The sequence below is a fragment of the Aptenodytes patagonicus genome, chromosome 2 (assembly GCF_965638725.1).
Source record: "Aptenodytes patagonicus chromosome 2, bAptPat1.pri.cur, whole genome shotgun sequence".
In the NCBI taxonomy this organism is placed as follows: Eukaryota; Metazoa; Chordata; class Aves; order Sphenisciformes; family Spheniscidae; genus Aptenodytes; species Aptenodytes patagonicus.
In genome coordinates, this window is record NC_134950.1 from 171,147,397 (window position 1) to 171,160,289 (window position 12,893).

General features: G+C 65.5%; 2 protein-coding genes across 2 annotated transcripts in view; both read left to right on the forward strand.

Annotated features, from left to right (window-relative positions):
- NBEAL2 (neurobeachin like 2) overlaps positions 1-7,987 on the forward strand; it is a 30,930-nt gene extending 22,943 nt beyond the window's left edge. Inside the window, exons 33-55 of the mRNA XM_076332128.1 lie at positions 917-1,074; positions 1,155-1,279; positions 1,485-1,605; positions 1,691-1,848; positions 2,072-2,205; positions 2,298-2,405; positions 3,131-3,226; positions 3,306-3,430; positions 3,515-3,655; positions 3,740-3,870; positions 3,965-4,074; positions 4,192-4,309; positions 4,382-4,479; positions 4,580-4,696; positions 4,791-4,880; positions 5,001-5,110; positions 5,425-5,597; positions 5,865-5,959; positions 6,058-6,174; positions 6,251-6,412; positions 6,491-6,639; positions 6,735-6,870; positions 7,469-7,987. Coding sequence (XP_076188243.1) covers positions 917-1,074; positions 1,155-1,279; positions 1,485-1,605; positions 1,691-1,848; positions 2,072-2,205; positions 2,298-2,405; positions 3,131-3,226; positions 3,306-3,430; positions 3,515-3,655; positions 3,740-3,870; positions 3,965-4,074; positions 4,192-4,309; positions 4,382-4,479; positions 4,580-4,696; positions 4,791-4,880; positions 5,001-5,110; positions 5,425-5,597; positions 5,865-5,959; positions 6,058-6,174; positions 6,251-6,412; positions 6,491-6,639; positions 6,735-6,870; positions 7,469-7,573 — 2,877 coding nt within the window. The 3' untranslated portion in view covers positions 7,574-7,987. The remainder of the gene's footprint in view (positions 1-916; positions 1,075-1,154; positions 1,280-1,484; positions 1,606-1,690; positions 1,849-2,071; positions 2,206-2,297; positions 2,406-3,130; positions 3,227-3,305; positions 3,431-3,514; positions 3,656-3,739; positions 3,871-3,964; positions 4,075-4,191; positions 4,310-4,381; positions 4,480-4,579; positions 4,697-4,790; positions 4,881-5,000; positions 5,111-5,424; positions 5,598-5,864; positions 5,960-6,057; positions 6,175-6,250; positions 6,413-6,490; positions 6,640-6,734; positions 6,871-7,468) is intronic.
- Positions 7,988-9,151: 1,164 nt separating this feature from the next.
- LOC143157307 (D-serine dehydratase-like) lies at positions 9,152-12,768 on the forward strand (the record flags this gene model as incomplete). The annotated part of the gene is given in 4 exon segments (XM_076332129.1): positions 9,152-9,304; positions 10,804-10,958; positions 11,416-11,696; positions 12,582-12,768. Coding segments are annotated over 4 exon segments (776 nt in total), but the record flags the coding sequence as incomplete, so codon positions are not given.
- Positions 12,769-12,893: the final 125 nt, after the last annotated feature.

Consider the following 12,893-nt stretch of genomic DNA (forward strand, 5'->3'; position numbering starts at 1 on the left):
CTCCCTGGGGATATTAATCCTGGGGATGTGCTCCTCATCCCAAGGATGTCACCCTGGGGACATCCTCCTCACCCTGGGGACACGGTCCTCAGGATGTGCTCGTCAACCCAGGGAATGTTGTTTCAGGGATGTGCTCCTCACCCTGGGTACGTGTTCCTCACCCTGGGTACGTGCTCTTCACCCCAGGGACATCATCCAGGGGTCATGGTGATGTGCTCCTCACCCCAAGGATGCCATGCCGGGGATATGCTCCTCACTCTGGGGATGTCATCCTGGAGACGTGCTCCTCACCCCAGGGACGTGCTCCTCACCCTGGGGACATTAATCCTGGGGATGTGCCCTTCATCCTGGGGATGTCATTCTGGGGAGATCCTCCTCACTCTGGGGACATCGTCCTCAGGATGTGCTCCTTATCCTGGGGACATCGTTCTGGGGACATGCTCCTCATCCCAGGGACAACACCCAGGGACATCATCCTGGGGATGTGCTCCTCACCCCAAGGACATCACCCTGGGGACATGCTCCTCGCTCTGGGGATGTCATCTTAGGGACATGCTCCTCGCCCCAGGGACATGCTCCTCACCCTGGGGACATTAATCCTGGGAATGTGCTCTTCATCCCAGGGATGCCATCCTGGGCACATGCTCCTTACCCTGACGACATTGCCCTCAGGAAACGCTCCTCATCCTGGGGACATTGTTCTGGGGATGTGTTCCTCATCCCAGGAACTTCATCCTGGGAATGTGCTCATCATCCTGGGGACATCATCCCGGGGATGTGCTCCTCATCCCAAGTCCGTCATCCTGGGGACATTCTCCTTGCCCTGGGGACATCACCCCATGGACATGCTCCTCACCTCGGGGATGTCCCCAAGCCCCAGCCCTGCTGTCACTTCACTCTCCTCCTCCTTCGGCAGGAGCTGGTGCTGGAGCCGGTGGCAAAGCGCTCCAAGGCGGAAAATGTCCGTCACGCCAACGTGCTCAAGCAGGCCAACAACCACCACAGCACCGTGCTGAAGCAGTGGCGGGGTCTGTGCCGCCTCCTCACCTCGCCCCGCTCCGCCTGGGCTGACCGGTGAGCCCCCACCTTGGTCCCTGGGGAGGGGTAGCACGTCTGGGGTTTCCCAGGGTGCCTCACCCCCGCCTGCCCCCCAGGAACCCACCAGAAGTTCGCTGGAAGCTGTCGAGCGCCGAGACCTACTCCCGGATGAGGCTGAAGCTGGTGCCCAACCTGAATTTTGACCAGCACTTGGAGGCCAGTGCCCTACGGGACAACCTGGGTGAGGCTGATGGGAGTGGGGCAACCAGGGCTTCCCCCCATGCCGTGGGCAAGGGGGTGCTACCGGTTGGATTCATGTGGTGGGGTTGAGCTGGGAGCTGTCATGGACCCCCTTGGGGTTGGGAGGTGGGATGAGGAACCCTTGCAGGACTCGTCCCCCAGCCGTGGGTGGCTGGGGGTGTCTGCTGACCCCCTTCTCGTTTCAGGAGCCGACCACCTCCACAGCCCCGCCGAGTCCCTCCCGCTTGCCATGGCCAAGGAAGCCAAGGTGAGCGAGCTGGAGGATGACCAGCTGGCTGAGGAGGACCTCCCTGTCCTGGACAACCAGTGAGTGTCCCCATCCCCTGCTGTGGCGCTGGCTCGCCCAGGCTGGGGGTGTCACCAGGGTCTCCTCACCCCCAATGTCACCCAGGGCTGAGCCCAAGGAGCAGAACCAGCGGGAGAAGCTGGTGGTCTCGGAGGACTGCGAGCTCATCACGACAGTGGCCGTTGTCCCCGGCCGCCTGGAGGTGACGACACAGCACGTCTACTTCTACGACGGCAGCAGCGAGAAGGAGGAGACAGAGGGAGGTAACGGCACATGCTCCTTGGGGGGGTCCCTGCAGCAAGGTGGGTTGAGGAACCCCCCACCCATCCCATCTCCTCCAGAAGCCCATCACGCCAGGTGCTGGCCATTTTGGGGGTGGGCTTCTCCCAGCCCCAGGGCGATGCTGGCCTCCATCCCTGCCTCGGGAATTGGGGTCCGGGTGGACAGTGATGCCCGCCGGGCTCTGTGCCCCCCCTATCTTGGCAGGGATCGGCTACGACTTCAAACGCCCCTTGTCCCACCTGCGCGAGGTCCACCTGCGCCGCTACAACCTGCGCCGCTCCGCACTCGAGCTCTTCTTCATCGACCAGGCCAACTACTTCCTCAACTTCAAAAAAAAGGTGGTGGCACCCTTTCCCCCCACCAAACCCCTCCCGGGGCTGCGGCACTGCCCAGTCTCTGGCCACTCCACGTCCTACCCGCGTCCCCCCAGGTGAGAAACAAGGTGTACTCCTGCATCCTCGGCCTGCGTCCCCCCAACCAGATATACTTCGGCAGCCGGTCGCCCCAGGAGCTGCTGAAAGCCTCAGGGCTCACCCAGGTACCGGCCCCACCTTGCCCACCCCTGCCCCATATCTCTCCTTCCCAGATGGTAAAGAGAAGGGTGCCAGCATGGGATGGGGATGCCCATGGGACCAGGGATGGACGTGGGTTGGAGATGACCATGGGACCAGGGATGGCTGTGGGATGGGGATGGCCATGGGACCTGGGACGGTTGTGGGACCAGGGATGGCCGTGGGACCAGGGACGGCCATGGGACCAGGGATGGCCGTGGGACCAGGGACGGCCATGGGACCAGGGATGGCCGTGGGACCAGGGACGGCCATGGGGTGGGGATGGCCACAGGACCAGGGATGGCTGTGGGATGAGGTTGGTCATGGGACCAGGGACGGCCATGGGATGGGGATGGCCATGGGACCTGGGACGGTTGTGGGACCAGGGACGGCCGTGGGACCAGGGACGGCCATGGGACCAGGGATGGCCGTGGGACCAGGGACGGCCATGGGGTGGGGATGGCCACAGGACCAGGGATGGCTGTGGGATGAGGTTGGTCATGGGACCAGGGACGGCCATGGGATGGGGATGGCCATGGGACCGGGGATGGCCATGGGACCAGGGATGGCCATGGCACCAGAGACAGCCAGGGGACCAGGGATGGCCATGGGACCAGGGATGGCTGTGAGACAGGGACAGCCATGGGGTGGGGGTGTCTGCCCCCTCTCCTGCCCCCCCCAGCCCATCTCAACCGCCCTCCCTTCACTCCAGAAATGGGTCCTGCGGGAGATCTCCAACTTTGAGTACCTCATGCAGCTGAACACGATCGCAGGGCGCACCTACAACGACCTCTCCCAGTACCCCGTGGTGAGCCCCCCGTGTGCGTCCCCGTCCCCCCAGCAAGCCCGGACCCCCCCAGTCTCACCCACCTCCCGACCCCACCCAGTTCCCCTGGATCCTGCGGGATTATGTCTCGGAGACCCTTGACCTCACCGACCCATCCGTGTTTCGGGACCTGTCCAAGCCCATCGGGGTGGCCAACGAGCGGCACGCACGGGACGTGAAGGAAAAGTGAGTGTCCCCAAAAAAGGAGGTACGGGGGACATGGGGACCGCCTGGCCGGCTCCCGCTGGACCCCCCCACCTCACCCCCCAGGTACGAGAGCTTCGAGGACCCCACGGGCACCGTGGACAAGTTCCACTACGGCACGCACTACTCCAACGCGGCGGGCGTCATGCACTACCTGATCCGCACCGAGCCCTTCACCACCCTCCACATCCAGCTGCAGAGCGGCAGGTGGGCGCCCAGTGCGGGGACCCTGGGGAGGGGACATGGGGGGGGACAACAAGCGGGCTCCAACCGGGTGTCCTGTGCCACCAGGTTTGACTGCTCAGACCGGCAGTTCCATTCGGTGCCGGCAGCGTGGCAAGCCCGCATGGAGAACCCCGTGGACGTCAAGGAGCTCATCCCCGAGTTCTTCTACTTCCCCGAGTTCCTGGAGAACCAGAATGGTAAGGGGCACCCATCATCCCCACCATGGAGACAGCACCCATGGGAGCACGGTGGGGGTTGGTGTCCCTCACCCCCTGCCCGCCCTGCCTGCAGGCTTCGACCTGGGCTGCCTGCAGCTCTCCAACGAGAAGGTGGGCGACGTGGTGCTGCCCCGGTGGGCGCGCTCCCGCGAGGACTTCATCTACCAGCACCGCAAAGCCTTGGTGAGATGATGGAGCCCATCCCAATCCCTCCTCCGCTCCCACCCCTGGGGGGGGGGAGGGTCGTTACGGGGTGTGGCAGGCATTTCTGGCCCTCCCTGATGCCCCATCCTTGGACAGGAGTCGGAGTACGTCTCAGCCCACCTCCACGAGTGGATCGACCTCATTTTTGGGTACAAGCAACGAGGCCCGGCTGCCGTGGAGGCCCTCAACGTCTTCTACTACTGCACCTACGAGGGTGAGCCATGGGGCAGGGAGGTCGGGGGGCACCACCTGCCAGGTGGCCCCCCATGACCAACCCTATCCCCAGGGGCCGTGGACCTGGACGCCATCGCTGACGAGACGCAGAGGAAGGCTCTGGAGGGCATCATCAGCAACTTTGGGCAGACGCCCTGCCAGCTGCTCAAGGTAGCTCATACCCCCCCCCCCCCCCCAAAAAATAGCCCCTTTCAGGGGGTCACCCCCCTTCTCATGGGTTCCCTCACACACACACACACCCCCCCCCCAGGAGCCCCATCCTGCCCGGCTGTCGGCAGAGAGCGCTGCCCGGAGGCTGGCCCGCCTCGACACCCGCTCGCCCAACGTCTTCGAGAACCTGGATCAGCTCAAGTCCTTCGTCGTGGGGGTGAGGACAACCCTGGGGCTTCCCTGGCCAGGACTGGGGTGGGGGTGGGGGGGGGTGGCCAGGAGGGTGCCCACCATTTGCTGTCTCCCCGCAGGGCATCAGCGATGGGGTGGCCCTGGTGCAAGCCGTGGTCCCCAAGAACCAGGCGCACTCCTTCATCACTCAGGGATCACCCGACGTCCTGGTGAGTGTGGGAAAACTGAGGCACGGGTGCGTGCTGCTGACCTGGGGGGGACCGAGACCGAACCCCAGGAGAGCCCCAGTGGGTGGGAGCTGCGTCACCTCCATCTCCACCTCTGCCCAGGTCACCGTGAGTGCCAACGGCTTGTTGGGGACCCACAACTGGTTGCCCTATGACAAGAACATCTCCAACTACTTCAGCTTCACCAAAGACGCCACCGTCTCCAACACAAAGTGAGTTAACGCATGGTCCCAGGGGACATAGAACCATAGAATCATTGAGGTTGGAAGAGACCTCTAAGATCATCGAGTCCAACTGTCAACCCAACACCACCGTGCCCACTAAACCATGTCCCTCAGCGCCACATCTACACGTCTTTTAAATACCTCCAGGGATGGGGACTCCACCCCTTCCCTGGGCAGCCTGGTCCAATGTTTAACCACTCTTTCAGTAAAGACATTTCTCCTCACGTCCAATCTAAACAGTCCCCAAAGGTGCCACCATCCCACCCATGGCTCTGCCACCATCCCATGTCCCTCCCCACCAGGACCCAGCGCTTCCTGCAGGGCCCCTTTGCCCCTGGCGCGGACCTGTGCTCCCGCACGCTGGCCGTGTCCCCCGACGGGAAGCTGCTCTTCAGTGGGGGACATTGGGACAACAGTCTCCGCGTCACCTCGCTGGCTAAAGGGAAGGTCGTTGGGCACATCACCCGGCACATAGGTAAGTCCTCCTCCGATGATGAAGGTCCGATGATGCCCCAATGGGTTTGTAGGGGGGAGGCAGAGGACATGGGAGCGGGCAGGGGACATCTCCCAGCGTCCCCCATCTTCTGGGGACAGTCCAGGCTCCATCGCGGAGCCGGGCTGGGGTTAGGGTCAGCAGCATCTCCACACCCCAAAACACGTCTTGGTGCCATCCCACGGGGTTGGGGTACCAAGCGCGGTGGGACAGGACCGGCAGCTCATGGTGTCCCTCTGGGTGTCACAGATGTTGTCACCTGCCTGGCGCTTGACCTCTGCGGCATCTACCTCATTTCTGGGTCCCGGGACACCACCTGCATGGTGTGGCAGGTCCTACAGCAGGTAGGGATAAGTTCACCCTTATCCCCGCGCTCCGGATGGGGTGGCTTGCAGTGGGCGCTGCCACCAGGTCACTGAGGTCCCCGTGTCCCCAACGCCAGGGTGGGTTTTCCAGCGGCTTGGCCCCCAAACCCGTCCAGGTCCTGTACGGCCACGACGCTGAGGTGACGTGCGTGGCCATCAGCACCGAGCTGGACATGGCGGTGTCGGGCTCCAAGGTGAGCTGGGGTGGTGTGGTGGGTGGCAGGGTGGGCAGCGCCACCGTCACTGCCCCACGTCCCCTTCCTCCCGTAGGATGGCACCATCATCATCCACACCGTCCGCCGGGGTCTCTTCATCCGGTCCCTGCGGCCGCCCAGCGAGAGCTCACCGCCTGCCGTCCTCTCCCACCTGGCCGTGGGGCCGGAGGGGCAGGTGGTCGCCCAGACCGCCGTGGGTCAACGAGCCTGCTTGAAGGTATGGCCAGGTGTCCCTGCGTCCTCCCCCTCACCACCGTCAGCGTCTGTGTTCCCCCCTCTTCGCTCTGTCTTTCAGGACAGGTTTGCGCTGCACCTCTACTCGGTGAACGGGAAGCACCTCTCCTCCGTCCCACTGGACGAGGAGGTGACGGCCATGTGCCTGACGGAGGAGTTCGTGGTGCTGGGGACCATGCAGTGCAGGCTGGAGATCCGTGACCTCCAGAGGTGAGGGCTACCACCCACCTTGTCCCACCCCAACCACCCCCTTGGGGTGCCGGGGGGGCTCGAGGGGTCCCATCCCACCACTCGTCTTCTCACAGCCTCAGGGCGGCCGTGCCCCCCGTGCCCATGCCGGTGCCCGTCCACAGCGTGTCCGTCACCAAGGAGAAGAGCCACATCTTGGTGGGGTTGGAGGATGGCAAGCTCATCGTGGTGGGGGCTGGGCAGCCCCCTGAGGTGAGCGTGGACCCCCACCCCAGGTGGTGGTGGTGGTGGTGCTGGGGGGGTCATGCCTCGGCATCCACTGGGTGCTGGCTGGGCTGGGGACCTCTGCTTGTCCTCCTTGTTCTCCAGAGCAGAGGGGGACAGAGGTGGGGTGGGGGAGATACGGGGAAGGGGATATGGGAAGGGGGTGGAGGTGGAGAGGGGGAAGGGGATGGTGGGTGGATGGCGATGAGGAAGGGGTTGGGAAAGGAGTGGGGGTGCGGATGGGGAAGGGGACGGTGATGGGAGAAGGGGTGGGAATAGGGATTTGGAAGGGGAAGGGGATGAGTGTGGGTGGAGCAAAGGATGGGGTTCGGAAGGGGTTGTGTGATGGGGAAGGAGCTGGAGGTGATGGATGTTTGGAAGAGGATGGGGATGGAGAAGGGGATGGGGATGGAGAAGTTGATAAGGACGGGGATGGAGAAGCAGATGGACATTTGGGAGGCGATGGGGGTGGAGAAGGGGATGGGGATGGAGGTGGATAAAGGGTTTGGGGGGTGGAATTCAGAAGGGGATGTGGAAGGGGAAGGGGACAGGGACATCGGGTGGGTGCTCATCCCCCCTCACCCAGGTGCGGCCGGGACAGTTCCACTGGCGGCTGTGGCGCTCCACGCGGCGCATCTCCCAGGTCTCGTCTGGCGAGACGGAGTACAACCCTGCCGAGGGCAAGTCCTAGGTTGGCACCCACCACCCAGGCAGGGTGCCCCGCACCCCTCCTGGCATGGAGAGAGGTGGGGGGGACCCCTGCACCCCGCAAAGCCGGGGGGGTCGGAGAGCCCCGTGCTGCCGGCAGGCTGCCTGCTCAGCCCATCGCCCGTGGCCTTATCCAGCCCCTGGTGGGGTGGGGGGGCGCAGAATCGTTGTGTGTCCCCCCCAGTTTTAGGGGGACACATCCCCCCTTCCCGTGGAGGGACAGGGGCGAGGAGGAGGCAGCGGGGACCCCTCGCTGGGAAGGGGGGTGCCACGTGTGTCCCCCCGCCGTGCCCGCTGGCCAGGAGCCGGCTGGTGTCCCCCCCCCTCCCCCTTTTTTTTTCTATCCATTTTTAGATCTTTTACAGAGAAAAAGGAAAAATAATAATAATATATCTCTGGGAAATAAATGTGTGCAAGGCCCTCATCTGCCCCACGCTGGACGGGGGGGTGACACCCCCCCCTCCGGTGTGTCCCCCCTCTGGTCTGTGTGTGTCGTGTCCCCCCCCCCCGGTGTCCCCTCCCAGCGGTGTTTTGGGGGCCCTTTCCGCCCGCCCTGCAGCACGGAGCCATCCCAGCACAGGCTGTGCTCCGGGCAGGGGGCCAGCGGGGCCCCACCGCCGTGGGACCCGGCCAGTCTGGGACACGGGGACACACGTGTCACAAGTGGGGGGGGGGGCTCAGCAGCCGTGTACCCACGTGTCACGAGCGTGGAGGGGGTCTCGGCAGCCATGAACCCACGTGTCACGAGCGTGGGGGGGTCTCAGCAGCCATGAACCCACGTGTCACGAGTGGGGGGGGGTGGGTCTCAGCAACTGTACACCCGTGTATCACAAGTCGGGGGGGGAGTGTCTCAGCAGCCGTGCACCCACGTGTCACGAGTGTGGGGGGGTCTCAGCAGCCCTGTAGCCATGTGTCACGAGACTGGGGGGGGGGAGGGTCTCAAGAGCCATGCACACACATGTCATGAGCGTGGGGGGGTCTCAGCAGCCGTGTACCTGCGTGTCACGAGCGTGGGGGGGGTCTCAGCAGCCGTGTATCCATGTGCCATGAACATGGTTGTGGCTCGGCAACCATGTACCCACATGTCACGAGGGGGGGGGGGTGTCTCAGCAGCCAGGTACCCACGTGTCACAAGCGCAGAGGGTCTCAGCAGCCGCATACTTGTGTGTCACGAGTGTGGGGGATCTCAGCTGCCGTGCACCCCCGTGTCGCGAGCACGGGGCAGCTGGGTTCTCGGCAGCCGTGTGCGTGCGTGTCTCGAGCACGTGCAGCCTCAGCCCTCAGCAAGCCTGTGCCCACGTGTCATGAACGTGCCAGGTCTCAGCAGCCGCGCACCCACGTGTCACGAGCATGGGAGGTCTCAGCAGCCCCGTGCACATGTAGCACGAGCATGCAAGGTCTCAGCTGTCCTTCCTCGTCCTCCCACAGGCACGGGGCTCCGTAGCCGGCCACTGTCCCCAGGGAGCTGGCAGGCTGTCCCTGTGCTGTCTCGGGGAGGGTGAGCGTCCTCGGACGCGGCGCCCGTGTCCTCTCCTGCCCCTGCCACCCCCGGGGGGGCCCCATGGCCGGCAGCAACCTCTGTCCCCGGCCAAGGCTGGCTGCGGGTGCCCACGGCGTCACGTGGAGCGGGCACCAGCGGGGCTACCAGAGCCACCGGAGCCGAGCCGGGAGCAGCTGCGGTGCCGGACGGAGGGATGGACGGACGGATGGACAGGTGGGCAGGGGGAGGGATGGGTGCTCAGGGTGCCACCGGGACCTTCACCCCGGACAGCCTCGTGGTGGGTGCCCCGGGTGTTTGTGGGGAGACTGAGGTCACCCCACCGGAGGGCCCAGGTGTCCCCGTCCCATCTGGGCCTGGACAGGTGTCCCTGTCCCCGTGTCCTGGGCCCAGGTGGCCCAGGTGGCCCAGTCCCAGGTGGCCATTTCCCGTGTCCCTGTCCCAAGGGTCCCTGTCCCAGGTGTCCCTGTTCCCAGTGTCCCTGTCCCAGGTGACCCAGGTGTCCCAGTCCCAGGTTTCCCATTCCCATAGGTCCCAGTCCCAAGGGTCCCCGTCCTATATCTTTCACTCCCGGGTGTCCCTGTTCCCAATATCCCTGCCCCAGGTGACCCCGGTGTCCCAGTCCCATACGTCTCTGTTTCCAGTATCCCTGTCCCAGGTGACCCAGGTGTCCCAGGTCCCATATGTCCCTATCCCAGGTGTGCCAGTCCCACGTGCCCCATTCCCATGGGGGCTCAGGTGTCCCTGTCCCAGGTGTCCCTGTCCCATATATCCCAGTCCCATATGTCCCTCTCCCAGGTGTCCCTATCCCAGGTGTCCCTATCCCAGGTGACCCAGGTGTCCCAGTCCCAGGTGTCCCTGTCCCAGGTGTCCCTGTCCTAGTTGTCCCAGTCCCACTAGTCCCTGTTCCTAATGTCCCTGTCCCAGGTGTCCCAGGCCCAAGTGTCCCTGTCCCAGGTGTCCCTATCCCAGGTGTCCCAGTCCCAGCTGTCCCTGTTCCAGGTGTCCCGGTCCCACTAGTCCCTGTTCCCAGTGTCTCAGTCCCAGGTGTCCCTGTCCTAGGTGTCCCTGTCCCATATATCCCAGTCCCATATGTCCCTCTCCTAGGTTTCCCAGTCCCAGGTGTCCCTATGCCAGGTGACCCAAGTGTCCCAGTCCCAGGTGTCCCTGTCCCAGGTGTCCCAGTCCCAGGTGTCCCAGGCCCAAGTGCCCCAGTCCCAGGTGTCCCTGTCCCAGGTGTCCCAGTCCCACTAGTCCCTGTTCCCAGTGTCCCTGTCCCAGGTGACCCAGGTGACCCCCAGGTGTCCCACTCCCCGTGGTGGGACAGGTGTCCCAGTCCCAGCATCCGGCTGAGACCGAGGGAACCCCGGCTTTGTGCCCAGCAGGGGGGACGCCCCCGGGCTGCCCCAGCACCGCCCCCACCCAAACCACCCCTCCGTGCCAGGTCCCGGGGCGGGGCGTGGGGGGGGCTCAGCCCACCGGCCCCCAGCCCCCAATCCCCACCCGGGGGGCAGGGACCCACAGCAGCCACCTCTGTGCCCACAGGGGTGGGGTGGGTGCAGGGGTGGGCGCAAGGCGGGTGCAGGCGCGGATGTAGGATGAGTCTAGGGTGGGTGCAAGGCGGGTACAGGGGGTTTTTTGGGGGGCGGGTGCATGGTGGGTGCAGGTTTGGGTGCAGGGCAAGTTCCCCCCCCCCCCCCCCCCCCCCCCCGCAGCACCAGCACGTGGCTGGGAGCCCCCTGGAGCAGCTGCCCACCCCGGCGCTGACCCTGGACCAGGCGACGGTGCGGCGCAATGCCGAGCGCATGCGGGAGCGTTGCCGGGCCCTCGGCCTCCGCCTGCGCCCCCACGTCAAAACCCACAAGACGCTGTGAGTGTGTGTGTCCCCCCCCCAGCATCCTTCCCTAACGTCCCCCCAGCCTGTCCCCCCCCAGCATCCCCCCCCTCTCCTCCCCAGCACCCCCCAGCGTCCCCCTAGCATCTCCCCATCCTCCCCCCACCAAAAATCCCCCCCCAGCATCCCCCCCAGCACCCCACACCTTCCCCACCAGCATCTCCCCCATCATCCCTCCAGCACCCCCCATCCTCCCCCCCATCCTCCTCCCCAGCACCCCCCCATCCTCCCCCCACCTTCCTCCCCATCATCCCCCCCCGCTATCCCCCCAGCGACCCCTCAGCATCCTCCCAGCACCCCCCACCTTCCCCCCCAGCATCCCCCTAGCACCCCTCATCCCCCACCTTCCCCTCCAGCATCCTCCCAGCCTTCCCCCCCCCCCCCCCCCAGCACCCCCTTAGCATCCCACCACCACCACCACCACCACCCCCAGAGAAGGTGCCGAGCTGGCGACGGGTGGCACCCGCCGGGGCATCGTGGTCTCCACCTTGGCCGAAGCTCGGTTCTTCGCGGCGGGGGGCTTCGACGACATCCTCTACGCCTACCCGCTGCCGGGGGGGCGGCTGGAGGAGTGTGCCGCCCTGGCCCAGCGCCTCCGAGCCTTCCAGCTCCTCCTCGACAGCCCCCAGGCCTTGGGCCTCCTGCGCCAGCGCCCGCTGCCCGCCGGCAAGCGCTGGCTCGTCTGGCTCAAGCTCGACTGCGGGAACGGCAGGGGTAGGTGACACCCCCCCCCCCCCTTCCCATCCCTGAAAGTAGCCCCCCCTAAATCCCACCGGCGCCCGGGGTGCTGCAGGGTAAAGGGGGGGACGACGACGACACACGCAGAGATGGGGCATCACGCGTCTCCCCCCTCCCCGAGGGTGTTTTTGTCCACCCGCCCCCAGGATGCCCAGTGGGGTGGGATGGGATGCTCCGTGTCCCCCCCAGCCCCACCACCTCAGCCAGGACGGGGCATTTAAGTCGTTGTCTGTTCGTCCCGTCCCCCCCAAAAAAAAGTCATTATTCAAGGATGCTCCGCTGGGGAAGGATGCTCCCTGCCCCACCAACCTCAAGCCCCCCCAGAACCACCTTCTCAGCCAGGATGGGGCTTTAAGCTCCCCCCCCCCCAAAAAAAAGTCATTCTTCAAGGATGCTCCACGGGGAGAGATGCCCCATAAGCCCCCAGCCCCCCATGATGGGGTATTTAAGCCCCCCCACCCCTCTCAAACCCCGTCTTCACCCGCCCACCACAGGGATGCTCCATGGGAGGGGGATGGAATGCCCCATGTCCCCCCCCAGCCCCACCAGCTCAACCAGGATGGGGCATCTAAGACACACACCCCCCCCCAAAAAGTCATTATTCAAGGATGTGCCATGGGGCAGAGGTGGCCCAGAGCCCCCCACGATGGGACATTTAAGCCCCCCCCACCCCCCATCTTCACCCACCCACCCCCAGGATGCTCCAGGGGGGGTGTGATGCCCCACGTCCCATCCCTTCCACCCCCCCAACCCCAAGCCCCCATCCCCACCACCTCACCCAACATGGGGCATCAAAGCCCCCCCCTAAGTCCCCCCCCACCCCCCCCCGGGCCACGCTTGGACCCTCCTCCTGGCCGGCAGCCGGCGTGCGGCCCACGGACCCCGATGCCATGTCCCTGGCGCGGGCCATCGCCCAGGGGGCACCGGAGGAGGTGACGCTGGTGGGGGTCTACGCTCACTGCGGGGACACCTACGGCTGCCGCGACGTCCCGGCCATCCAAGCCATCGCCCGGGCCACCACCGCTGCCGTGCTCGACTTCGTCACCGCGTGAGTGCCCCAAACCCAGGGAGGGGCAGAGCTAAGGGGACTTGGGGGGGGGAGGGGGGTGTCCAAGCTGGCCACCATGGTGGGGGGGGGGGGGTGTGTCCTCCCCCCAACTCCATAAAACCCCG